We start from the raw sequence: 25,698 nt of genomic DNA, 5'->3' as shown, positions 1-25,698 counted from the left end.
TTTGAGGAGAGGTCTCTGACTGAACCTGGAGCTCACCGTTTCAGCCGGCAGGCCCCCCAAATCCGTTTGTATCAAGCTGGCTTTTTACACAGGTCTTCATGCTTGTACTATAAGCATCTTACCTGCTGGGCCATCTTTCCATTCCATCAGCCCCACCCCCACCTCCCACTTTGTTTTTGTTTTTATTTTGTCTTGTTTTGAGACAAGCTTTCTCTGTGTAACCCTCTCTGTCCTGGAACTTACTCTGTAGACCAAACTGACCTCAAACTCACAGAGTTACGCCTGCCTCTGCCTCCTGAGTGCTGGGATTAAAGTGGGGCATCACGACCCAGCTTGTTTATTTTAAATGACATTAGAACAAAAGACATAAATAGGGTCTAAGCTCAGCTCCTGGACTCCACTGAGTCACTTCCAGAGAACTCCTGGGAATGTCACATGTGGCTTTCCCATTAGTGGATTGCTTATTCTCAAACTTCTGGTCGCTCCACACAACCAGGCAAAGATTATTTCTATGGAGAACTGAGTTCTGTGCTTCAAGTTTTCGGTTAGGCTCTTGAGGCTTGGACGTTGGCCAAGAGCAGGAACTCTGGTCTGCATTCTGCCTACATGGACACAGATGGGACTGGGTCAGGCCAGCTGGACACAGGGGCTCTTGGCACAAGGTCAGACATAGGCACGAACATCATTCAACTTCCAGGAGCCGTGCAAGTCAAATGGTTTGTGTCTGGCTCACAAGTCCCTACACGAATTATGCAACTCTGTCAACAGATCGTAGTGGAAATAGGAAGAGGAAGTGGAATAGAACGGGCACAGGCATGAGTGTGAGCTGGGAGGAGGCGCCAGAGGGGAAATCAAAGGAAAAGTGCCAAGTGCATGCTGGGAATATCCTGCTAACATGGAAGCCATCTCTGGAATCTAATGGAGCATTTGTTTCCTTAAAAAAAAAAAATCCCCCCCCCGTGTGTGTGTGTGTGTGTGTCGGCATGCATGTTCATGTACACATGTGTAGATCTCAGAGGACAACCTGTGGCAGCAATCAGTCTCTCCTTTCACAATGTAGATGCCAGGGATCGAACTCAGGTGACTGGGCTTGGCCCCAGGCTTTCAGTCACTAAGCCCTGTCTCTGGCCTGGGGCCATTCATTTCAATGCTCAGTTATTTGTGTCCAGTATTAGACATGGCATAATCTACAATCCCTACAACCTTTGAGAATCTTTGGGGATTTCCTGAATTTGTGAAGAGCAGACCTCCCTCCCAGCACTCCTTGGCTGTTTTGATTTTTCAAAGGCAACATTTTTTTTAAAAAGTTTCTTTTCACTTGCTTTTGGGTGCCTGAAGTAGCAAAGTGCAGGGTGTCACAGAGACACAAGTAGAGGGTTGTTACCCGTACACCCGTACTGCTTAAGGAAAATGGTCACCCCACATTCCCCCCCCCCCGGGGGCGGGTAGAAGATCCTTTGCATGTGTAATCTTCCTTTTCGTGACAAAGGGCAAGTTTCACATCCCCAGAAACAGTCCCCAAAAGGAGAAGATGACTCATGGGTCCCAGCCTACACCAAGGAGAATGAGAGTTACAGAGCCACTGAGGAACGGGGATAGAGCAGCTCACCCACAGGCCAAGAAAGGGCAGTGTGCTCCCAGCAAGAGACAGGGCCAGCTCTGACCCAGCCAGCTTGGAGGGTCAAGCTGGAATTTAAAGATGTTTAGAGCCTAGGCAAGAAGTGGTTTCCAACCACCTACCTTCCTGCTTACTTTACTTCCTGCCCTCAGCCCTCCTGGGGGAAACCCTATACAGTGTTATAGTATCTTGATTCTGTGGTGTAGTCATTTGCTGGATTAGAGGAGAAACAGAGTGTGTCTGAGGCTAAACAGAGAGAGACAGCGCCCAGCTTTATTAGACCCCAGGACTGTCAGTGTCCACCACTGAGCCCTGCCCTGAGGTCCTGGAGCGGCCTGACCTTGGAAAACCTATCATATCGCCACAGCAAGTGTCCAGGAAGGCTCACCCCGTGACCTTCTTTCCAACTAAATAAAGCAATTCGTATTTTGTTCTGCCCTTTGGATGGGCAGACTGGCGTCGAGGGAGACGCCACATGTTGGTTGCTGTCTTGGCTTGTTTATATAGCGGATCAGCTCCTCAGTGTTATGCCTTACAGAGGGTTACCAGCTGGTGTTGCAGCCGTGAACCGGAAGTTCAAGTTGAAATCAGTCTGAGCAGCAAGTCTATCACCTGTTGAGCATTCCTCCTTTTCCCCAAGTCCTCCCCAATCAGGCAGCTCCTCCTAACCCCTCCTTACAAGATCTCTGGGGCTTTAATATCTTTGTGGATTGGTTGTCATGTCTTTGACACTTGTCACCAGACCTTGCTGGGTGCCTGACCTTGTATTCCTCATTTCCCTTAGCCCACATGAAAAGTCTCTGGGATACCAGGGCTGTTGCTACTTTCTGTTTTGCAGAAGAGAAAGCTAGGGCCGTGAGACAGTAACAAAGTATCCCATGCCTGCAACTTCAGGCAACACGTGTGATTCAGACACAGGTATACTGAGTTGCCGAGAGCTCATACTTAGCCCCGTCCCTGTGTACTTCCAGCTCTGGAATGCTCTGAGCAAGCTCCGATGAGCACAGAGTCCTCTTCTCTCCTGGCCTTTCTTTTTTGATGTTCCTTCCACTTCCCTTAGTCCTCTTGTCACTCCTGTCAAGTAGCGATCCCTGGGATTACAGCTGTCCACGGCAGCTAATGCTGCCGGTTCCTTCAGTCCCAGGAGCAGAATGAAGATTTTGATCCTTCCCTCTCTCCATAGCCCCTCCCACTGGCTGGATGATTCAGAGCATCTGTGGCTTACAGCGTGCCCTTCCACCACCAAAAGCCTCTGCCTCCAGGCAGTGCCCAGATCAGCACCAAGACTATCCTGGCCAGTTTCTGGGAAAGTGGGCTCTCCCATCAGGAAGCAGACTAGAACATGAAGTCTTGGGCAGCCCAGTCTCTCTCTGCCCTGCCTTAGATCCCGGAGAGCCCAGGGAAGCAAGTGTTATTTTGCTGACCAGTACTCCTCTGGTCCCCTGTGAGTCCTTCCTCTCCTTGGCTGCAAGTTGCGGAGAAACACTTGAGAGTTTCGTTCTCCACGCCCATGTACTTAAAATACCAAGCCCATAGGTCATTTTAATAAGGGAATTTGGCTAACAACATATGTGCCCTTGAGGCTGTAAGCTCCCACGTCTGCAGGTGCTGGCCAAGCAGGCCCATGTCTGAGCAACCATGGGCCTGGGTGGGTGGGGAGCTGAGCATGTAGCTCCTGTAATTCTGAGCACCCAGAAGTGCCTCTGGCTGCCTGGAAGCCATTGTCTTCGATGGTGCTAAATCCAGCTGGAAAAATACAAAGGAACGGAGGTCAGGTTTTCACCAGGGGAAAAAGTCACACTCTCTGGTGACAAAAATAAAATAAAATAAAACAAAGTCACCATGGTCTATAGATAAAAAGCAGATGCCCTTGTACTCAAAGCTGTCACCAGGACTGGAGAGATGGCTCAGTTGGTAAAAATCCCTGCTGCACAAGCAGGAGAATCTAAGTTCTAACCCCAGAGCCCAGGTTTTAAAAGCTAGAGGTGTAATGCATGTTTGAAATCCCAGTCCTGGGGAAGGCAGACACGTCCCTGGGGCTCGCAGATACAGTGAGCAAGCTGAATCCATGAGTTCTAAGCCAGTGAGTGACCCTGTCTCAAATAACAAGATGGGCAGAGCTTGAGGAATGATGTCCAAGTGACCTGTGGCCTCCATGCATATGTGCACATGTGTTGTTGTGCACACACATATACCTGCACACACGTCAGCTGTAATCACAGCCCAGTGTGAGGAGATCCACCAGTTTATCTCCTCCCGGGTGAACCCCATTACCAATATGAAGTCTCCCTAATCTCCCTACCTGGCAAGAATCACTAAGTGGAATTCCTCGAGTCTTCACTTTTAAAGGAAGAGCATAACGTAGTGAGAACCACAGGGGTGAGCAGCGGCCATACCAGCCGGCATCATGCCTAGGCTGTATTTCTGTCTTAAGTCAGCTAGTCTCTGGCTAAGCCAGTGCTCTCATAGTCGTCTACCTTCTGGGAACGCCAGTCAGCTCCAGGAGAGGCTGACTGCCCCTGAGTTCATAGGTAGCTGCCTAGAACATAGAGTCACGGGGCAATTTTCACTTTGGAGGATGGTAGTGGGGGGTGGATGGATGGATGGGGGCTCCTGAGTTTAGATTTTGCACAGGTAGTGATTTACAAAAGGTGGTGAGTGTAAAGTTAAGAGTCTTTTTCTCTGTTTAAGTTAGGTGGTTAGTATTTTATTTATTTCCGTATGTATGTATGTATGTATGTATGTATGTATGTATGTATGTATTTGTGGGGGGGCAGTTATGGCATATCTATTGAGGTTACAGGGTCACTTGTGGGAGTCAGTTCTCTCTCTCTCTGCTATTTGGATCCCATGGATTGCCCAGTTTGGCAGCAATTCTGTTTGCCCACTGAGCCATCTTGCCAACCTGAGCTGAGTGGTTTTGAAAGAATAGCATCTTATGTTCTAAGCCAGCCTCACGCCCTTTTGAGGACTAGCTAGAGCCCTCATGCTCGCCTCACAAGTCTGCTGGGACGACCAAGTGAAATAATTCATGAATGAAATAACCCCTGGAAAGCTCTGCACATGCCTGAAAACCCTGATGTGGCCAATACAACTTTCCTGGCTGTAGGTGGAGTTACGAAAGGAGCTCTGGTGAGAAACCGTGGCAATACAGAGCCTTGGGTGCCTCGTGCCAGGATGAAGAATGTGCCTGCACTGTTCCTACCCACCCAGAATCTCACAATATGCTCTTATTGAGAAATTTCACCAGTGCCGGGCAGTTAAGGCCATGCATGGCGACCTTCACATGAGCCCATACGTTATGACCTTCATGTGGAGTTCGTGTATGATGACCTTCATGAGGAGTCCATACATGATGACCTTCATGAGGAGTCCATACATGGTGACCTTCATGAGGAGTTCATGCATGGTGACCATCACGTGGGGCCCATGCGTGACAACTTCTAAGGATTGGGAGATTCAGAGACAAGTGCTATACCATAAGAAGGCAGCATACAAAGGTAGAATCAGTGACCGGGGCACTGAGACTACAGCTCCTATGGAAGGTCAGTGCTGATGACAACCCCAGGAAGTCAGAAGGAGAAGGAAGGAGCCAACCATCCCCACTGCCACTGAATGTGTCTACCAGGCACCTTCAACTTGGCCCTGTGGCCTCCAGAACAGCAAGAGAGTGAATCTGTGCATTAAGCCACAGCACTGTGTTACATCAGCCCCAAGATTGCTTGAACTCAATGCTCTTGAGGGCTTTGTACTCCTGAAGCTGAACGCAATAGATAACGTGTTTCCGTGCACGGTGACAGCATGCTGGATAGTGACAGGTTTGGAAGACATCATTAGAGACCTTCGAGACACATTTCAGGCAACCCATGACTGAAATCAGCATTGGAGAATGTTAGAAGCCACAGGTACCCCACAACCTTAAGCAGAGAATGAAGCTGTCACAGAGCTACAAGCTCCAATGCAGGCATCCTACTGCCTCGGGTTCAGAAGTCAGTGTCAGAGAGCTGTGAGCTACTCTACAAGTATCTCTTGAACTGGGACCAAGAGAGGCAAACATGTGGGAGAATCAAATTCTTCTAACTCTCTAGCTGGAGGCACCAGATCTCATTGTCCATTCACTCCCCTCGATTCACTTGCACACACACACGCACACACATGCACACATATGCACACCCATGCACACACACCAAGGCTGGCACTGGTGTCACAATGTCCTTTTCCCATTTCTCCTCTGGCTTTACAGTCTTCTGCTGACCCTGAACCTCCTCCTGAGAAATGCTAGGCTTTGGAGAATATGGTCCCTGCCCTCAGGCAGACTGAGCTTGGACCATCCCAAATACTGTCAAAGCAGGAGGCCTAATTAATCAAAGTGAAGAGTGATTTATGGGGCCAATCGGAACTAGTCACAAACAAACTCTTCCTCAAGGAAGGTCACCTGGGAAACAGATTCCTGGTCGACTCTCTGGGCTTTGAAGGTGGGAAGCCGTGAATCTGGGGGGGCTGGAGACGTGGTGAAAGGTACAGAAACCCCAAAGTTACAGGGCACTAGCTAAAGAGCTGAGCTCACAAGCTGCAGAAAGAGGGGAAGGCTCTGGGGAGGCGATTCTGGAAACTGGCTCCAGGATTCCGTGTCGATGATGCAAGGACTCACCCATCTTGGGTTCTTGCTGAGAAAGGAAGGTCCATTGTGAGGTCTGCAGATGCCTACGTTAACAGCAGCAGGGCCTGGGGCTGCCTTTACACAGTCAAAGGCTACAGAGAATGTTGAGCAACTCCCTCAGGTTAAATCAGCCACCATTGTCAGCATGTCCGCCCTCAGTTTCTGCTGGATGCTAAGGTAGAAACGGTATGGAACATCCCCTGTAAATCTGCGGGTGTCTGATGCAAGGAGCCTGGCAGCCTTCTCAGGGAGGGGTAGGGGATCCGGGTACAAAGTCTCTTGGGCCATAGAACCCCAATGTCCTGTCTAGTTCACTGGGCCTCTCAAGATGCAATATAGGCCTCCTCCCCAGCCTTGCCTGACTACCGTTGTCTTTGGCATAGATGTTCTCAGATAGACTTCAGATGCTCAGGGATCTTTTGGGAACATTCTCTTGATTGGGAGTGCAGCTTGCCGTGGTTATAGATTGTATTCTCAGGAAACTTCTCAGCAGCTGTCAGCCATATTAAACATGTCAGCTGGAAGTGATGTGTTTTCTAAGGATTGTGGGCAGGCAAGCTGGGTTTTACAATAGCCAACACCCTTTTGGAAAGGTTTGTTTCTGTTTCCCTTGAGTTTCTTTGTGTACTACGTATGTAAGAGGGGGAACTGTAGCTGAGGAATATGTAGGTAGAAGACTTATTAATATTGCTCTCAGCCAAATACGGGCATTCCATACAGAGCTCTGAGATGGGGAGAGATGCGCACCTATGAGCCCTTGGACACTACGGGCAGACACTATTACACTTTTTATCCTTCTATTGGTAGAAATTTGGAAAATTTGCCTGTACCAATTTTCAGGCAAGAACACTGAGCCCGAACAAGAACACAGAGAAGTCTAGATCTAGTGACTGGTCGGGCCAAGCACTGGGAATTTAAACCCAGAATCCATCCCCTGAAGCCAGGAGACCGAGAATCGATGTACTTGATTTGACTCTGAGCTGACCTTTCGGTAGTCATGCAGAATATTCACACACAGAGCCAGATGCACTCTCGTATGAGCAATGCATCTGAATCTCAGTCAGCCTGCTGCGTGTCTGTCTTATGTCCCTTGCTCTGTCCCGCCCTAGTCGTGCCTTTGTAACCTTAGGTATTTTAAATAGTATTTAACACCAGCCATCAATTTCTAGTGGGTACAGAGAATAATGTGTAACTTAGCATGTTTTCACACTCAGAAATCCAGTGTTTGTTGATTTGGTTTGCCTGTTCATTTGTTTTGAGTCAGGGTCTCATGTAGCCCAGGCTAACCTCGAACTCACTACATAGCTGAGGATGACTTTGAATTTCTGATCCTCCTGCTTCTGTTACCTGAGTGCTGGGATTACAGGCATGCAGCATTGCACCCAGTTTACACAATGCTGGCATAGAGCTTTGGGCTTCATGCTTGCTAGACAGCCACCCTACCCACTGAGCTACCCCCAGCCCGGGAAAGCATACAGAATAAGGAGAGAAGTGTGTGGATGGTGTCTTTTCTTCTTTCTGGAGTCTATAAATATGCAGGGAAGGCAGAGGAATGGGAGGACAGAAGGAGGGTAGGAGTGGATGGCTATGAGTCCCAACCGGCAATGCTCAAAGTCCTGATGTGGAAGTAAATTCTGATCTCCCCCCCAGATCTTGTTAGTAATTAATGATTGACTTATAGCTACATGACTATGCCGTATGCCCCACCTGGTGAACCCACTGTGTGCATTACAGATCAGAAATAACTGGTGAACCCACTGTGTGTGCATTACAGATCAGAAATAACTGTTGAACCCACTGTGTGCATTACAGATCAGAAATAACTGGTGAACCCACTGTGTGTGCATTACAGATCAGAAATAACTGGTGAACCCACTGTGTGTGCATTACAGATCAGAAATAACTGGTGAACCCACTGTGTGTGCATTACAGATCAGAAATAACTGGTGAACCCACTGTGTGTGCATTACAGATCAGAAATAACTGGTGAACCCACTGTGTGTGCATTACAGATCAGAAATAACTGGTGAACCCACTGTGTACATTACAGATCAGAAATAACTGGTGAACCCACTGTGTGCATTACAGATCAGAAATAACTGGTGAACCCACTGTGTGCATTACATGGTGAACCCACTATGTGCATTCTAGATTGGAAACAAAGCCTAAGAGTACCAGGAGAACAAGTCCTCCTGCTCCAGCTCTGTCACCTTTCCAGGTTGAGGGCTGGACAGCATAGACTGATACAGCAGGGAGATGCTCAGACCACCCCTCACTATGCTGTATTCTGTTTTGTGTCTCCACAGGCAAGAGCTTCACTCTGACCATCACCGTCTTTACAAACCCCCCACAAGTTGCCACCTACCATAGAGCCATCAAAATCACAGTGGACGGCCCCCGAGAACCCCGAAGTAAGTGAGCCCCCTTGGGGCTGGTAACTGTCTGGGCTGGCAACTGTCTGGGCTGGTATACACAAAGACCCACCGGGTCTCACCATGTATCTGTGGCTTCAGCCTCCCTCCTGAAGGGATGTCAGGCCCCCGAAGACAGGAGACGCTTCCATATCAACTCTCTCACCTCTCAAATGTTGTTTCTGTGTACTGGGTTCTTTCTAAAGCTTTGTCTTAGATGTCAAAGGGAAATTAGGCCAACTCAGATGAGTTAAGAAGTGTGGGGTTTTTCTGAGGCAAGGAGTAGACCCTCAAATATACAGCAGAGTTGAGTGTGATCAGACATAAGCAATGGATAGAAGAGTAGCCAAGTACGGATGTGACCACAAAGACCTGAAGGTCTCAGTGGACCAGAAGAGGCAGCTTGCTATCCAAACGCCTGTTAATTTGTTAAGGCCAGAGATAAAAATCTGTGAGAATCCTCCTCTCTTCTTTCCTTGGACAGATCTTATTCTGGGCTTGTTTAAAATAGAGTCTGGGCTGGGAGAAGAGTTCTGGGGAAACCAGTAAATATAGAAGGATGGTCTCAAAAGGGAGCCCCTGTGAGGAGAGTGTTTAAAAGGGAGTGGGGTTGTTTAGTCTGGAGGAAAGATGTCTTCAGAGTGACTTAAGGACTATCTTTGAGTAAACACGGGAGCGACACTCTTCCAGGGCCTCACCCCGGCCCAGGAACTGCAGCTGGACCAATTCCGAGTCTGCAGGCAGATGAGCCTCGGAACGGGCAGCAGCCTCTAAACCATGCCAGGTGTCCCTGGGAAGTGATACCCTCAGAGGCTGGGATGTGGAAAAGTGGGGTCCCTCCTGTCCTAAGAAGCTAGGGTGCAGAGAAGTTACTTGGTAAGAATGCAACTGTTCAGAACAGGGGCCCTAGAACACAATGAGAAGAATTTTCAGCCTTCAGGAAGTTTCAGAACCTCCCGGCACCTTCGTTTCTTGTGCCAAATATAACACTGATAGCATCTTTGTGATACTTCATTAAATGATACTGTGTGCCTGGTGCAGTGCATGGGCTTAGGGAATGTCAGGGATCCCCTGTGGGGCTTCCTTGGTGACCTTTTCAATCTGGTAGCTCCATTGAGCCTCTGTGATAGTTCCCTGGTGTGTGATGCTCTACTGGCAACCTTGTCAACACAGGCAGCCCATCTGTGCTCTGAGGTAGTAGCCCTCGGAAATTGTGCTCTCCAAGGCTCTCCAGGGGTCACTGTGGCTATGGCAGTGTTTCCTGCAGTCATGGCTGTGACTTCTGGTATCTGGACTACCTTTGGAACCAGTCACCTCTCTGTCTCCATTTCCCCAATTTCCCTGCAGTAGTGACATACAGAGAGCGCCCACAGTCTCCAGAACTACCACAGGGCACAGTGTTCACACTGGCTGCCCTTTCCTCCCTCCGCTCCCTGTGCTTGGTGACTCCCTCCACTCTGCCCTCTCCCCCTCCCATTTTGTTCCCTACCAGAACCTGTGCAGCCTTTTCTCTGTAACCGCTTTGAGATTTCCTAGCCTCGATCAGGTTCAGGGAACTCTGGGACTTGTGTTGGATAACACGCCCTGCTTCTTTATATCGTGAACAGCAGACCATGGTAACACACAGTGCTCACACAACCCAGGAAGTCTCTTAGCACTCCCAGGGTTTCCAGAGTAGACGCTCTGGCCACTGGAGAGGAGGACCTCTCTAAGCAGAAAAGAACACCCCAGAGCCATGGCCCGGTGCAGGGGACTGGACAGGAAGCAAGCCAAAGTGATGACTCAGTGCAGGGCAGAGAAAGGGACAAGGTTTAGGAAGGCTGATGCTGAAGGTGACCATGCTCACAGGATGGCTCCGTTAGGTATCGGTGGCTCTCTGAAGCCGCTATTACCCACAGAACAGATCATACAATGGCCATGTGTGGGGAAACAGCTTAAAATAGGGATAGACCCATGACAACCCTTCTATTTTCCTTATTCTTCCACACCTAAGAAAGAAAGGTTTTCACCTTGTACTTTTTTTTTTTCTGGAACATTTGAAGAATTGAGAGAGGAGCTGAGACTAGAAAAGAAAATGACAGAGAGAAGGGAAATGTCTCCATACCGGGGCAGCTGCCTGCCTGCCTGCTGTGTAGATCAAGTGTTCAGATAAAGCGTTTGCCACCTCTGCCATTTTATAACTTCTAAGAACAGTCATCGGGAGAAGGGCCCTCGGGGGCACCCAGCCTTTCTTCTCAGACAGAATTGGATGTCAAGGGAAGAGGGGTAAGGGGAGAATAAGGTTAAGTGTGGCATAAAGAGCTCCTTAGCCCCAGGTAGACAGTATTCTGTTTCCCAAGGAGCCTCTAGAAAAAAGGCCAAATCAAACTTAGGCCAACTCCAAAAGCAAGGGTGGGGCGTTAGTGGTTAATTGCACTGTTATCTTCCCATTTTTTTTTAATGTATTTTTGTCTTTTGAGTTGAGACAGGCTCTTGCTATATAGTCCTGGTCGGCCTGGAACTTGCTCGGTAAACCAGGCCAACTCTGAACTTCTGATAGTCCTCTGCCTCCCCCGACCTGACCCCAAGTGCTGGGTGATACCACCACATCTCACACTGGTTCTCTTAGCACCCTGATTATTTCTACTGGTCTTCTGCCATTCTGGCTACCACCACCTTTTGATAAAATGAAAAGTGAGGACCCCCTTATTCCCATCAGACTGACGTGGCCACTTTAGATGAAGGAGTTCTGTCCAACCCTTCATTCATGAAGGATTATGAATTCTGGATGAGTCTAGCCCAAGAGCCCTGGTGTTTGCCACACTGAACAACATTGTGAAGTCTTCTCACTTTAGGAAATCAAAGACTCAGAGAGTAAGAACAGACTGTTGTCCACCCACACCACACACCTGTCCATCTGTCCATCTGTCCATGCTGTCTGCACTTCACCTCCTATAAGTTCTCTCTCCTGCCTTTGGAATCTTTGTGTATAAATGTGGGCTGGTTTTCACGATTTGTCGTGTAGAGCCAAGCTCTGAGGCTGCCAAGTAGGATACATGGTACCCCTCACGCTTACATGGTTGTTAATACTGAAGCTGTATTGTAAAAGAGAGAAGAAAGAGAGAGAGAGAGAGAGAGAGAGAGAGAGAGAGAGAGAGAGAGAGAGAGAGAGAGAGAGACAAACATTTTACAGTTTAGATAGTTACTGGCCAGTACCAGTAACCCTTTGACCCTGAGTAAGTCAAAACTTGCTTTTCACACAGACCATGGGGTTCTTCTACATCTCGAGCCCATACAGAAATCAGTGAGCACAGGGGAATTCCATTCCTTAGAGAGGAAGAGTACCTCCAGAAGGTGTTTTTTTTCAGGCAGTAAGTAGACCATTTGATGACTTGTTAACACGCTGAAAGGTAGCATGATAGAAGAAACACTAAAAGGATGGTGGTGGTACATGTGTGTGTGTGAGGGGTATGTTTGGGGTTGTGTATGGGGTTGTGTGTGTGTGTGTGTGTGTGTGTGTGTGTGTGTGAGAGAGAGAGAGAGAGAGAGAGAGAGAGAGAGAGAGATGGGTTCATGTGGAGGTCAAAGGTCAGAAGTCCGAGGTCAGCATCAACCATCATCCTCTTTTACTCTCTACTTGTTCTTTGAGTCAGGGTCTCTCTGTGAACCTGTAGCTCAGTCTGTTGAGCTGTGCTAGCTGTTCAGTAAGCTCCAGGGACCTGCATGTATCTATTCTCCAGCACTGGGGTTAGTGCAGACATATCAAATCACCCAGCCACATGCGAGGTAGGGATAGAGACATGAGTCCTGGGTGGCAGACACTCTATTGGCTGAGCAATCTCCCCAGCCCCAGCCCCTGCACCATAAAAGGACCCCACCCCACCCCCAACAAATAGAACTTTAAGAGTTGTTTTATGTTGCTTTGATATTTCTAAAAATGATGTGGAACTCCAGTTCTCAACCCATGCGTTTATATTTTGGAACTGTGGCAATGTTGAGATACGAGAATATGTGTTTGGAGAAACATTCTCCACATGCCCTCCATGGTGGGATTTAGATGCATGGAACGTGTGGGAGGAGACATTCTACTGAGGAAGTTAAGTGAGGGAGCGACTGAAGATGAGTCTTGGGAAGTCTTTATTATTGGATCAGGTACCTGTGACCTGTGGAATAGACTTCATTAAAATTCAAAAAGGTCAAGAAGCAAATGCTGGCTGTGTCCGTGACAACTTCTGCCCTCTTATAAAGGTGTCTTTGGCAGTCACTGTTCAAGCTCTGAGATTCGCAGTGACCAGAACGAGGTAGGGCCATTCCTTGAAACTCAAGAAAACCATCAGGATGCTAGACTCACTGGCTTAGTTAGGGTTTTACTGCCGCGGACAGACACCATGACCAAGGCAACTCTTATAAGGACAACATTTAATTGGAGCTGGCTTACAGGTTCAGAGGTTCAGTCCATCATCATCAAGGCAGGAACGTGGCAACATCCAGGCAAACATGGTAGAGGAGGAGCTGAGAATTCTACATCTTCACCTGAAGGCTGCTAGCAAAAGACTGACTTCCAAGCAGCTAGGACTAGGGTATTAAAGCCCACTCTTACAGTGACACACCTACCCCAACAAGGCCATACCTACTCCAACAAGGCCACACCTTCAAAGAGTGAAGAGCCACTCCTTGGCTCAAGCATATATAAACCATCACCTTCCATTCCCTGGCCCCCATAGGCTTGTTTAAACACATGAGTCTATGAGGGCCATATTTAACCATAGCATAATATAAAAGTACTTTTAGTTCAACTTCAAGAGTCCCTTTAGTCTACAGCAGTCTTAACAATGTTAAAAGTCCAAAGTTCAAAGTCTCTTCTGAGATTTATCCAATCACTTAACTGGAATTCCCAAAGCAAGACAGGAAACCAGCTGGGCAAACTCCAAACTCTGCATCTCCATGGCTGATGTCAAAGTGGTCTTCAGATCTCCAAGTCCTTTTTGATTGCAATCTTTGTTGATTGCAACAAGGCTCTTTCTCCTGGGCTGGTTTCACTCTCTGTTAGCATCTTTCCTCAGCAGGTATCCCATGGCTCTGATGTCTTTAAAATTTTGGGGTCTCCAAGGCAGCTCCAACTTCACAGCTTCTCGCTCCAATGTCTGGGATCTATACATGATCTTCTGGGCTCCTCCAAAGGGCTTGGGTGACATCTCTAGCTGTACTCTCTGCAGCACTATAAGCTCAGGTTGATCCACTGCTGTTCCTGGTGGTCATCCCATGGTACTGGCATCTCCAATACACTGGAGTCTTCTGCTGCAACTAGGCTTCACCACGAGCCTCTCACGGGCTCTCTTCATGGTGCCAAGCCTCAACTTTTTTTGCATGACCGTTTCAGTCCTGGGCCATCAACTGTAACTGAGGCTGCACCTTCGATGGTCTTCCCTGGCCTCTCACAGTGCCCAGCCTCAGCTGCTCTTCATGACCCCTTCATGCCTTCAAAACCAGAACCACCTGGGTGACTCTTACACAATACCAAGTACAGCTGCAGCATGAGGTACAACCTTGGCTCTCTCTTGAACACAGCATCTTTGTGCTCTCAGAAAACACTTCCCAGAAGAATTCACCTCAGTGATGCTGGTCTCTTCTTAACAATTGCTAATTTTGTGACTCCAGCTGACCAGCATCTCTTGTCCCAGTAGTCTTCTTCTGTTCTTGACTCTAAAGCCAGAGCCACATGGTCAAAACCTCTGAGTTCTGCTGCTTGCTGGTGTTGGAACATGGCCCCACTTCTTGTTTTATTACTTTATCAATGCTGGGATTAAAGGTGTGTACCACCACACCTGGACTTAAGCTTTTCTTCACCCAGAACTTGCTCTGTCCCAGGCTGGCTTTGATCTCAGAGATCTGTTTGGCTTTATCTCTAAGGATTAAAGGTGTGTGCCACCATGCCTGGATCTAACTTTAGCTGGGTCGTATCTTGCCCCAAAGTCCTACTCCCTTGGTCTGCTCTCTCCTAGAACTCAGGATTCAGCTCCATTCTACTTCCAGGAGCCCCTTTAATATTTAAACCATATATTTTATGTTTTTCCTTTCTAAGCTTGATATGCTTGTCTAAAATGCTCTTCATGAGACTTAACCAGAGAACAAAGTCTCTGCTGGGCCTTCCTTTGAGACTTCCTTTGTCAATGCAGTTAATATAAATCTCTTTATCTTAGCCTCAGGCAGACTCTTCAGACAGGGGCAAAAAGTAGCCACATTCTTCACCAAAATATCACGAGAACAGTCTCCAGGCCACATACTGAAATTCTTCTCCACTCAAATCTCTTGAGACAGATCTGCACAGTTCAAATCACTCTCAGTAACAAAGGCTTCCATATTCCTACTGGGATTGCTCATTAATCCCCAGTTAAAGCATTCCACTGCTTTCCAAATCCAAAGTCCCAAACTCCACGTTCCTCCTAACAAAAGCATGGTCAGGCCTATCACAGCAACACCCGGCCAACTTCTGTCTTAGGGTTTTACTGCTGTGAACAGGCACCATGACCAGTGCACGTTTTATAAAGGACAACATTTCATTGGGACTGGCTTACATGAGGTTCAGTGCATTATCATTCAGGAGGGAACATGGCAGCATCCAGGCAGGCATGGTGCAGGGGGACCTGAGAGTTCTACATCTTCATCTGAAGGCTGCTAGCAGAATACTGGCTTCCAGGCAGCTAGGATGAGGGTCTTAAGCCCATGCTCACAGTGACACACCTACTCCAACAGGGCCACACCCTCTAATAGTGCCACTCCCTGGGCCTAGCATATACAAACCATCCCACTCACTGACTGATATTTTCTAGATGAAATTACCCTTAGAATGGGTCAACTCACAGCCCTCTCTCTCTCTCTGCCAGCCAACTGCTTTCTAGAGAATTTTGTTGAAGTCGCCGTGGGACTATAAGTGAATGCACATTCTTCTGCATGTGCGGGTACACTTGTGCGAGATGTGGTATCCGCATGTTTAAGTAGGTGTGTCCACGGTGTGTTCCCATTCGGAAGCTAGAGCTTGATCTCACGTGTCTTCGTCCATCACTCTCCTTCCCCCCTTCTCTTTGCCTGAGTCAGGGTCTCTCACTGAACCTGAAACCTACTGAGCTTGAAATTCTGGCTAGATTGGCTGATCGTGAGTCTCCAGAATTCTTGTACGTGGACCTCACCAGTGCTAGGGTCACAGGTATACACTGCCACACCCGGCTTTTAGACGTGGGCGCTGAGGAGCTAAACTTAGTTCCTCATAACCGGCAACAAACGCCTGAACTATGTCTCCGGCCTCATGAATATAGTTTCCTTCTTTGATTTTGAAGGGACATAGCAAAAAGGAAAAATATCTTACATACATATGTGTGCATCCATGTATATTAACCAGAATCTTTATATTTGGTGAGGATTTCCTAATGAAAAAGCAAAGTGTATGAAAGATATCTACAAGCAGGTGGCAAGAACAGGTTCACAATGGCGAATGTTAGGGAAGAGTGAAATGGGTGTTACGACTTTTTCCTTAACGCTGAAAACAGTGTAGATCTTTTTCAAGATATTCTTTCTCTTGGTGAGAAGAGTTACGAACAACAGTGGCTGACATTATACAGTGACCATTACTTGCCCAGCACCTTTCGAAGTGCTCCAGGCGCACTAATGTATAAAACATTGGGGGACACAGTTAAGGTAATTGGAGCAGGGGTTGGGGATTTAGCTCAGTGGTAGAGCGCTTGCCTAGCAAGCGCAAGGCCCTGGGTTCGGTCCCCAGCTCCGGAAAAAAGGAAAAAAAATGGTAGTTGGAGCAGAAGCTAAGTAAGAGGCATCCCCAGGTCCCCAGGTAGTTCGCCAGAATGGAAGCTGAGGAATCCAGGGGTTTGCACCATGGACACCCAGGTCTGTTTCTGGGAACTGTGGTATTTGAGCCTCGTTGCACTGTGATGTCGCATCTCCAATAAGGAGGGCTTATCAGGTTTCCTGTAGCTCTGCCGTAGCTTTCCTGTAGCTTTGTAGCCGCCTCAGACATTTGACTGGAGTCGGTCTTCCTTGGGGTGGGTGTACTGGGTCACCCGCCTGCCTCACAGGGAGTCCCAATACGCAGATGCTGCCTGCTGCCACATGTGCTAACGATTGGCCCTGCCGGTCACTGACGTCTGCTTAAGGACCTGGTGTCAACGGGGCATAAAGCAGAGACAATGCGAAACCTGCACATTTCCCAGAGAAGGATTAATACAGTGACCCAAGCAGCCCCAGGGCAGGTGTCTAATGGAATCCCCTTTAGCAGAGGTAAAGCTTGGGCACTCGGTGTGTGCTCTTAGGGTTGTCACTGCCAGCCATGGCACTCCAAGGGAATTGCGCCACGTGTGCCTCCCGGGGCTAGGAGTGTTCAAATCAGACATGTCCATCGGTTCAAGGGAGAATCGTGGTACAGAAAGGAAAACGGAGAGGTTTTCCTTCCTTCTGACCCAGAGGTAAAGCAGAAGAGAGAAGAGGGTCTGAGGGGGACGCACTGTGTACCTGTTCTCCCACTCTGAAGGCCTTTCAGGCTAAGCAGGAGACTCTGGGGGGCCTTCGCCCTGGTATTTTAGTTCCCGCTCTGCTAACCTCTCTAACTATCTGGAGACTTAGAGAGGCAGTTCTTAAAAGCATTAATGATAACTGTGCCTAAGTGTTTCTAAGGAACTTTAGAATCGCTTCGTGTTTGTTATAGTTATAACACTAGACCTAGAAGAGTTTTGGGAACCTCAAGATTTCCCTGAATTCAGATTAAAGCCTAGAAGGTTCTCTGGGGCAACTGAGGATGAGAGAAAGGATCATGCTTCTCTCTGTGAACAGCAGTAGTCCACTTCAGCACTACTATGAACAGCAGTCCACCTAGACACTATCCATGAACAACAGTCCACCTTGGCACTACCCCATGAACAACAGTCCACCTTGACACTACCTATAAACAATGTAAGCATGTAAGCCATTCTTTTGAATGTTTTTCTTTGATTTAGATTACTGAAAAATCATATTGCTACTTAGAATTTCATACAGTGAAGCTGGGCTCTACGCTAATACACAGTCCTTGTGAGAATTGATTGTACAAAGTGCAAAAAGGAGGAGAGAAAAAAACAATATAATACTGTCTACTATGAGGCTTCCGTTCCTTAATCTTAAAATGTGTAAAAAGATTTTAGGATCCTTAACTCCGGGACCTGGGCTTTCACTCTGGCGCCATCAGACCTGTGGGTGTGAACTTGGGCAATTATCTTAAGTACTTTTTAGTCCTTGGTTTCCTCTTGGGTCAAACTAGGCAATGAGACGAGATAATCTCTAAATTAGTTCCCACTCAAACTGGGGTAACAAAATATTGTCAGCCAAACAGAGGTATAGATTCCTCACAAATGGGGCCCTTACAGGCCACCGCCCTGAGCTGCCTATCCTGAACATTATCATCCTTCCTGTCCTCACCAGGGATTCCATAGTATCCCTTTTAGATTCTCTCTCTCTCTCTCTCTCTCTCTCTCTCTCTCTCTCTCTCTCTCTCTCTCTCTCCCCCTCCCCTCTCCTTCTCCCTCCTCCTCCCCCTCACTCTCTGGTTTTGAATAGGCTTTGTAATTCATCTTCGGACCCTCTAGCCCTAAGTAAAATGCCCAAAGTCCCGCAGCCCTGATGTCTCTGCCACTCAGCTTGAGATGATGCATTTCATGCACGCCCTGGCTAACTTTGGGATGCTGATACCCGGCTCTCTGTCCAACAGAGACAGTGGCCATATTAGTGTCCTGGGCCAAGAGGCTGAATAGCAGACTCCCTCCAGGGACCCTGAGAACCCTTCCTGGGACACAATACACACTTGGAAGGTGTCCGCCATTGTCTGTACTCGTCTCAGAATCCTGTGGAAAGTGAAAAGTCACTCTTGACAAAAACAACGACGGAAAAAAGGGATCTATGAAATCCTAAATTTAAAAATTCATGAAGTAGCCTCAATGTTGTTCTTTTTGATATGTAATTAAAGATTTATGCATTTTGATTTTTTAATTTCAGGTTTTTTTTATTTTTTTATTTTTTATTTTTGGTATTTCGGCCCAGTAAATTTCTTTCCTGGCATCTTATGGCCGCTTAAAATACTCTGGGCACTGTTCCTACATCCATCATGTTTCCAACAGACTTGTCCCCAAATTTCATACTTTGTGAACAACTTGAAAACTTATGTCCTAGTAGCATAGAAGCTCCTACCTGAGATCTAACACTTGGGCGCTTCTCAGTGTGAGCACAACTGATGAAGAGTCTTGCATTGTTCTAGAAACAGCAGAACCTCCCCACCGTCTGTCTGCCCTTGCTGTCCTTAGGGGATTTGTTCCAGGAACCAGCACCTCAGATACCAACACTGCCACACGGGAGCCCCTGATATCAAATGACAGATTATTTGTCGATGACTCATGTGCGTCTTCCTGTAGACTGTCAGTCACTTCCGGGTTACTGAAATACTCTAGACAAAGCTGCATGAATGAATGAATGAATGAATGGCCATTAGGGAAGAATCTCTATCAAGACCTGCACACAGTGCACACACAGAAAGCAGCTAGCCACCCTGGGCAGGTCTCTGGAGGGCCACCCCAACGTGTGTGTGTGTGTGTGTGTGTGTGTGTGTGTGTGTGTGTGTGTGTGTGTGTGAGAGAGAGAGAGAGAGAGAGAGAGAGAGAGAGAGAGAGAGAGAGAGAGAGAGAGAGACTCCTCCTGCTACCTATAGATGTTGCTCTGGGACACTCAGCTATCCTGCATTTCTCTTGGGGACAAGTGACCTCCCAACTTGCTGAAGGTCTGATGCAGCAGGCAAGCCCTGTTGTCAGAGCACATTAGCAGGCCTACCTCTCCCCTTCCTGAGGCAATTTCAATTCTTCCAAGGCCTAAGCACTTTCCCCTTTCCGCTTTGAAGGAACTCGAGTTTTCCCAAGGGCTTAGGTTTTCCTGTAAGCTGTGTGCTGGGAAAGGCCATTAGGAAAAGGCTGGCACACGGTGTCCCAAAGGGCCTGGCCACTGCCACGCACATGTAAAAGGATTTTTTCCCCCAAAGTTTTGATTAAATAAGCAAACCTCATCTCCTCATTTTAGATCGGCATCTAAGTTCATTATAGCGAATTTGAATCTGCCTCTTCTTTTCATGTGCTGCGTCCGATAACATTTTGTGAGGTGTCCTGCTTTGGGGCTCTGGAAGTATTGAATGGTGCCCTTAGGCAAGAGGTAAATTAACTATAATCTATCAGTGTGTGTTTCGGCTGTCGTCAGACCCAGCCGTTAGTCAGGTGCCAAATGCCTCCGTGGCTCACTTTCCATCAAGGTCAATGCTTAAGGTTTTCCCTGGGAAAACTTGCTGTAAGTGTATCAAACTTCCTCAATCTATGTCCATAGTGAAAGCCAAGGTTAGAAAAATATTTAAGTACCCAAAGGGAAGTATTTTTCCTGTGGGTTCCTCCCCAACCCCCGCGCCACCCTTAAAGTAACACAGTGGAATTAATCTGCAACTCCCCAAGCCCTTATGAAGTAAGTTAATGGTGATACATTAATTTTGTGCTCCTAGGAATTCTCCATATGCCCAGGTTCCATTAAAGCAAGTATTGACTAAAGCCCTCACTGTTATGGAAAGAGTTCAGTGAGCTTGCCTGCCCTGAAATGTCCAACAGTCAAACAGTGGGTATTTTATCTGCTTGCTGGGTTCTGTTTTTATTTTTGTACACCGTAGCTGGAAAGTCATGTTCTGGTCATCTGAGGCAAAAAAAAAAAAAAAAAAAAAAAAAAAAGTAAACATTTGAAATAAGTCAATCCTTAAATGCAGGATGACTTTATGGCCCTTTCTGGAATTCTGATCCAGGTGTCTTATCCTCACTTGCCTGTGAGTGGCTTCACGGCGTTTCTGGTCCACTCAGTTTACAAAGCTACGAGAGACGTACAGAGGGACTCTTTTATTCTTAATCTGACCTTACTTGTGGTGCCTCAGCCCTGAATTTCAGAACAGGACCAGAGGGTTCAAACAGGGAGTCGGGGAGGGAACTGGAGCCAGAACAGACTGGTTTCAAGTCTGACCTCTGATACCCACTGGCTGTGTGCCTCAGTTTTCCCCTCTGTAGAAGGGGTTTCCAGAAACCTACCTTCCAAAGGGATGAAAGGGTTAAACAAGATAGACCCGGTGGGAGCCATCGCTCTGAGGCTGGCTGCCTGACTCCAGCTCCTGCACTGTGTCCTGGCTCTGATAAAGCCTCCGTCACAGGGATTGCAAGACCAGGCATGGAGACTTCCGCATGAGAGTGCTCCCCGCATCCCTGCACAGAAGCGCCCTGTAACCGTTAGCGCACATGCCAGGAACACAGGCAGGCCATTCTCCTCCATCCCCAACCTTTTATTCACCAAGGGGATCACAAGGAACTCCGCTGAGTGTTCACCAAATATTTACCAATACCAAGTTACTTAAAAACGAGGGGGGGGGGATATCTGGCAAATTGGTTCCATAGGACTTAGCACTTAGAGCTGTTTCTCCTTCAACTCGACCTAATGGTCACTTTAAATCCCGAAGCACCAGAAACCAAACCCACGCCTTACCAAGGCGCCATCTTGTGAAACCTGCATCCAGTCTCTTCAGGGGACAGGCGGGTGGTCCAGATAAAGGCTTTATCATACGTAGCTCAATTTCACAGCAGAACATGAAGCATCCCATGTTTGCTGTGACCTACCAAAGCTCCTAGCATCTAGAAAATTCCCCTGGGTCATCTGTGAGCTCTCTACTGTACAGGGCTTCGTCTTGTTTGAGTGGTGTGTGTCGAAGTGTGGCTTATCCACTAAGTAAGAGAAGTAGCCTAACAACTAGAAATAGAAATACAAGAGATGTGAAGGGAATATTTGCAAACAGCCAACCTGAAAACCGACTGTTAATGTTTTACAGGTATTGGGCAAGACCCCTAGGGATCTTAAGGAAAATAATGATTGTTTTCTTAAAGATAGTTTTGGTTTCGTTGGATTTGCTTGTTTTATATTTTGTGTACGAGTCGTTTGCTTGCTTGTACGTATGTGCACCACATGCGTGCCCGGTGCCCTGGAGGTGTCCTTCGATCCCCTTGAACTAGAATTAATTGCTATTACAAATGGTTCTGAGCTGCCATGTTAGTGCCGGGAACCAAACTCTGGTCCTCTACAAGAGTAACACGTGCTCTTAACTGCGGAACTATCTCTCCAGCCTGAAAGATAGGTCCCATCTTGTCTTGTCAGACTGGTGAGGATACAGGGAAATAGGCTTTTAAATGAGCCACCACTGTAAACCTATACATTTAGAAACTTTTCCCTCTGCCCTATGCCTCCATCTAAAAACTCTTTAAGGCACTTGGAAACAAAGGAAGCAGCCTTGATCAACAGTCAAGTGTTTTATTTAAATGTTTTTTCTTTTTCAAAACCAAATAGCTTTTCTTATACATACAGCTCTCACAGTAGCAGAACCACAGGAGAGTGTAGGGAAGCCTGCTGTTTTTGAATCTGTATTCCCTGTGTGTGTGTGTGTGTGTGTGTGTGTGTGTGTGTGTGTGTGTGTTTGAGGGGGGGATATGTATGTATGTATCTGTGTGTCTGTGTATGTCTATGTATATCTGTGTGAGTGTATGTGTGGGAGAGTGTGAGAATGTATGTCTGTGTCTCTGTGTGTGTCTGTGTTTGTCTATGTGTGTGTGTGTATGTGTGTGTGCCTGTTTGTGTGTATGTTTATGAATGTGTGTGTTAGACAGTGTGTGTCTGTCTGTTGGTGTCTGTCTGTATATGCCTTTGTGTATGTGTGCGTGTATAGGTGTGTGCCTGTTTGTGTGTGTATGTGTATAAATGTGTGTGTTAGAAGGTGTGTGTGTCTGTCTGTGTTTGTATGTCTGTGTGTGTCTGTATGTATGTTTGTGTGTGCCTGTGTGTATGTGTGTATGTGTATAGATGTATATGTTAGAGTGTGTGTGTGTATCTGCATGTGTGTGTGTCTGTGTGTGTGTCTATGTGTGTATCTGTGTCTGTGTTTGTGTCTATGTGTGTGCGTGTCTTGTGTGTATCTGTGTCTGTGTTTGTGTCTGTGTATGTGTGTATCTGTGTGTGTGTATCTGTGTGTGTGTGTGTGCCTGTTGGTGTATATTTGTGTTTGGCTCTCTGTGTGTGTCTGTGTCTCTGTATGTGCCTATTTGTGTGTGTGTATGTTTATGAATGTGTGTTAGACAGTGTGTGTGTCTGCCTGTTGGTGTCTGTTTGTCTGTATATGTCTTTGTGTATGTGTGTGTGCCTGTTTGTGTGTGTATGTGTATAAATGTGTGTGTTAGAAGGTGTGTGTGTCTGTCTGTGTTTGTATGTCTGTGTATGTCTGTATGTATGTTTGTATGTCCCTGTATGTATGTGTGTATGTGTATAGATGTGTATGTTAGAGTGTGTGTGTGTGTGTGTGTCTATGTGTGTATCTGTGTCTGCGTTTGTGTCTGTGTATGTGTGTGTCTGTGTGTGTCTGTGTGTGTCTGTGTGTGTCTGTGTGTGTCTGTGTGTGTCTCTGTGTGTGTCTGTGTGTGTGTGTGTCTGTGTGTGTCTGTGTGTGTGTGTGTGTGTGTGTGTGTCTCCTGCCATTCAGTTTCTGGGAGGTGAAATGATCCACCCTTCACCCAGTGCCTGTTTCAAACCCTCAGCTCCTGGGCATCTGGGCACCTACTAACACACTGGCTGGGGCGGGATCAGGGAATCTTTTCTGCCCTGAGAGTGATTCAGCCATTCTCAAAATAAGTAAGTAGCAGAGTGCATGGCAAGAGGAAGAACTGGAAAACACTGAAATCTGAGTCTGGAGGGTGGAGCTAGTCTCAGCAGGGCTCCTGAGTCCTGAGCTGGGGCAGTGGAGAGCCCTCAGCTCTGTAAGGTTCTCAGGCTCTGCTGGAGCCTTAGTTTTCTCATCTACAAAGTTGGGGGCAGGGTGTAGTGAGGGCTGAGGCTCTTAAGAACTCCAGAGAGCTTGATTTGATGTCCCAGGAGCAATTGAATTCGAAAGGCACCCTCTTCCAGCATCTAGGAGGAGACAGGCAAGACTACTCTGTCCAAAGGGGGATAGAGAAGAGAAGGTCACTGGAAATGTGGGGGAAGGGCTAGTGAGGCACAGGATGGCATAGGGACAGAGGGAGGACCCACCCAGCCACCCACCCAGCCACCCACCCAGAGTGACACGAAAAGGCCCATGCAGAGTAGAGTGGCTTAAGTAGGGGAAATCATCAAAACTGTATTTCCCATGACTTTGGCAGCATTAGAGAAAAAAAAAAAAAGAAAAGAAGAAAGAAAAAAATCTGTAAACACACAAAGTGCTCAATTGTCTGAGCCTAATGGCCAACTTCCCAAAGCTGGCCGGCCGGAGACCTTGGTGTTAATTCCTCAGCCAACTGGGAGAGAGAGAGAGACAGAGAGAGAGAGGGGGGGGGGGGGAAGATGGTGTGAGTTCTGTTGACTTAATTGCCGGAGCGTTGCTGAGTGAGGCTGCCTTCCCCGCCTCCTCACGTATGCTGGGCCGTTCCTCATTACCTGCCCTACCTATCTCTACCATCTAGCCACAAACAGCTTTGGTTGACCACACCACTTCCCTATTGAAAGTTAATACTGTTTGACTCATTCGGCTCTGCTTAACCCGAAGCCAAAGAAAACAAGGCAGAGAATAGCTGGCCTGTATGGAGTCTGGGAAGCCCTGCGTGGCCCTGCTTTCAAAGTCCTATACAGTAGCCTTACTATACCTCAGCCACAGCTGCACAGACAGCGAAGGAGCAGAGGTGACCCGTGTGTGTCGGCGAGGGGGGGGGGGGCAGGGAAGAGAACGGGAAGTGGGGTGCACACACTTCCCCCCACCCCCACTCCCGGGCCGGGAAGAGACTACAGAGCAATCTGCCCAGTTCTGGGCCTCTCTTACTGGTCTCCAAAGTTTGTCCTGACATACAGGAGTGAAGAGATATAGTAAAAAGAAAAACTCAAAAACCCCACTGGGAAAGGTGTTTTTTCTATTAAGACAGGAGAGAGAGAGAGAGAGAGAGAGAGAGAGAGAGAGAGAGAGAGAGAGAGAGCGAGCTCTCTTGGGTCTCACCTGACCAGCTTCCCATAGGCCAGTCCCTAGGTGACCAGGGGCAAGACCCACCACTGTCAACTGTGGGAAGGACTCAAAGGCAGAATGTTGCCCAGGATTGCTAGGGAGGTAGCCCCCCTGCTCCGCATTGGCGTTGCCTGAGATGTAGTCACCAGGGGGCGAATGGGGATGCTCAGAACTTGGAACGAATAGAACTTTCCCATTGTGAGTGACCAGGTCTGGGCTCTGTAGGTACAAGGCTGCTGGCTAATGAGTACTTGCGGGGATTGGTAGACAGGATTCTGCTCACTCTGCCATTCCTGGCTTGTAGCTGCTTTCCCCTCCTCCACTTCTCCCTCCCCTGGCCCCACCCCGTCTATCTCTGTCACAGACCACAGTGCCTGAGAGTCAGAATCATCCCCAAACAACGTGAAAATAGCCTTTTCTTTTCTTTTTTTTTTTCCAATTATTTATTTAATGTATGTAAGTACACTGTGGCTGTCTTCAGACACTCCAGAAGAGGGCATCATATCCCATTACAGATGGTTGTGAGACGGCACATGGCTGCTGGGAATTGAACTCAGGACCTCTGGAAGAGCGGGCAGTACTCATAACCGCTGAGCCGTCTCTCCAGCCCTGAAAATAGCCTTTTTATTGCGTGTGACATACATACAGCCAGCGCTCTGCTGAAACAGCTGGAGCTCACAGATGCTCAGCAGCTGTCCAAGCTGCCTCTTCGGGCCCACTTCCTCGAGGCCAGCCTACAACTCCAGTTGGCGCTCTTTTTCTCTCTTCAGGTTTAGGGATTGATGGTGCTTTTTCTTTACCCCCTTTCCTAAACACAGAGGGAGAGAGATCATTATTCATGCTGCCAGCATCCCACAGGAAGACATCCACTCAACCACTTGCTCACTCGCTCTCTCACTCACTCACTCTCTCACCCACCCACCCACTC

The 25,698-nt window shown here is 47.7% G+C and overlaps 1 protein-coding gene across 18 annotated transcripts in view; it reads left to right on the top strand.

Moving 5' to 3' along the window:
- Runx1 (RUNX family transcription factor 1) overlaps positions 1-25,698 on the top strand; it is a 239,814-nt gene that overhangs the window by 162,298 nt on the left and 51,818 nt on the right. For 17 of the 18 annotated variants that reach the window (XM_087576816.1, XM_087576805.1, XM_087576806.1 and 14 more), the window contains 1 exon segment: positions 8,585-8,689. In XM_087576816.1, coding sequence (XP_087432942.1) covers positions 8,585-8,689 — 105 coding nt within the window. 18 annotated transcript variants of the gene reach the window in all.

Source organism: Rattus norvegicus, chromosome 11, assembly GCF_021556685.1.
Source record: "Rattus norvegicus strain SHRSP/BbbUtx chromosome 11, alternate assembly SHRSP_T2T, whole genome shotgun sequence".
Classification (NCBI taxonomy): Eukaryota; Metazoa; Chordata; class Mammalia; order Rodentia; family Muridae; genus Rattus; species Rattus norvegicus.
Note: the sequence above shows the minus strand (reverse complement) of the source record. Positions and strands in the feature narration are given on the sequence as shown.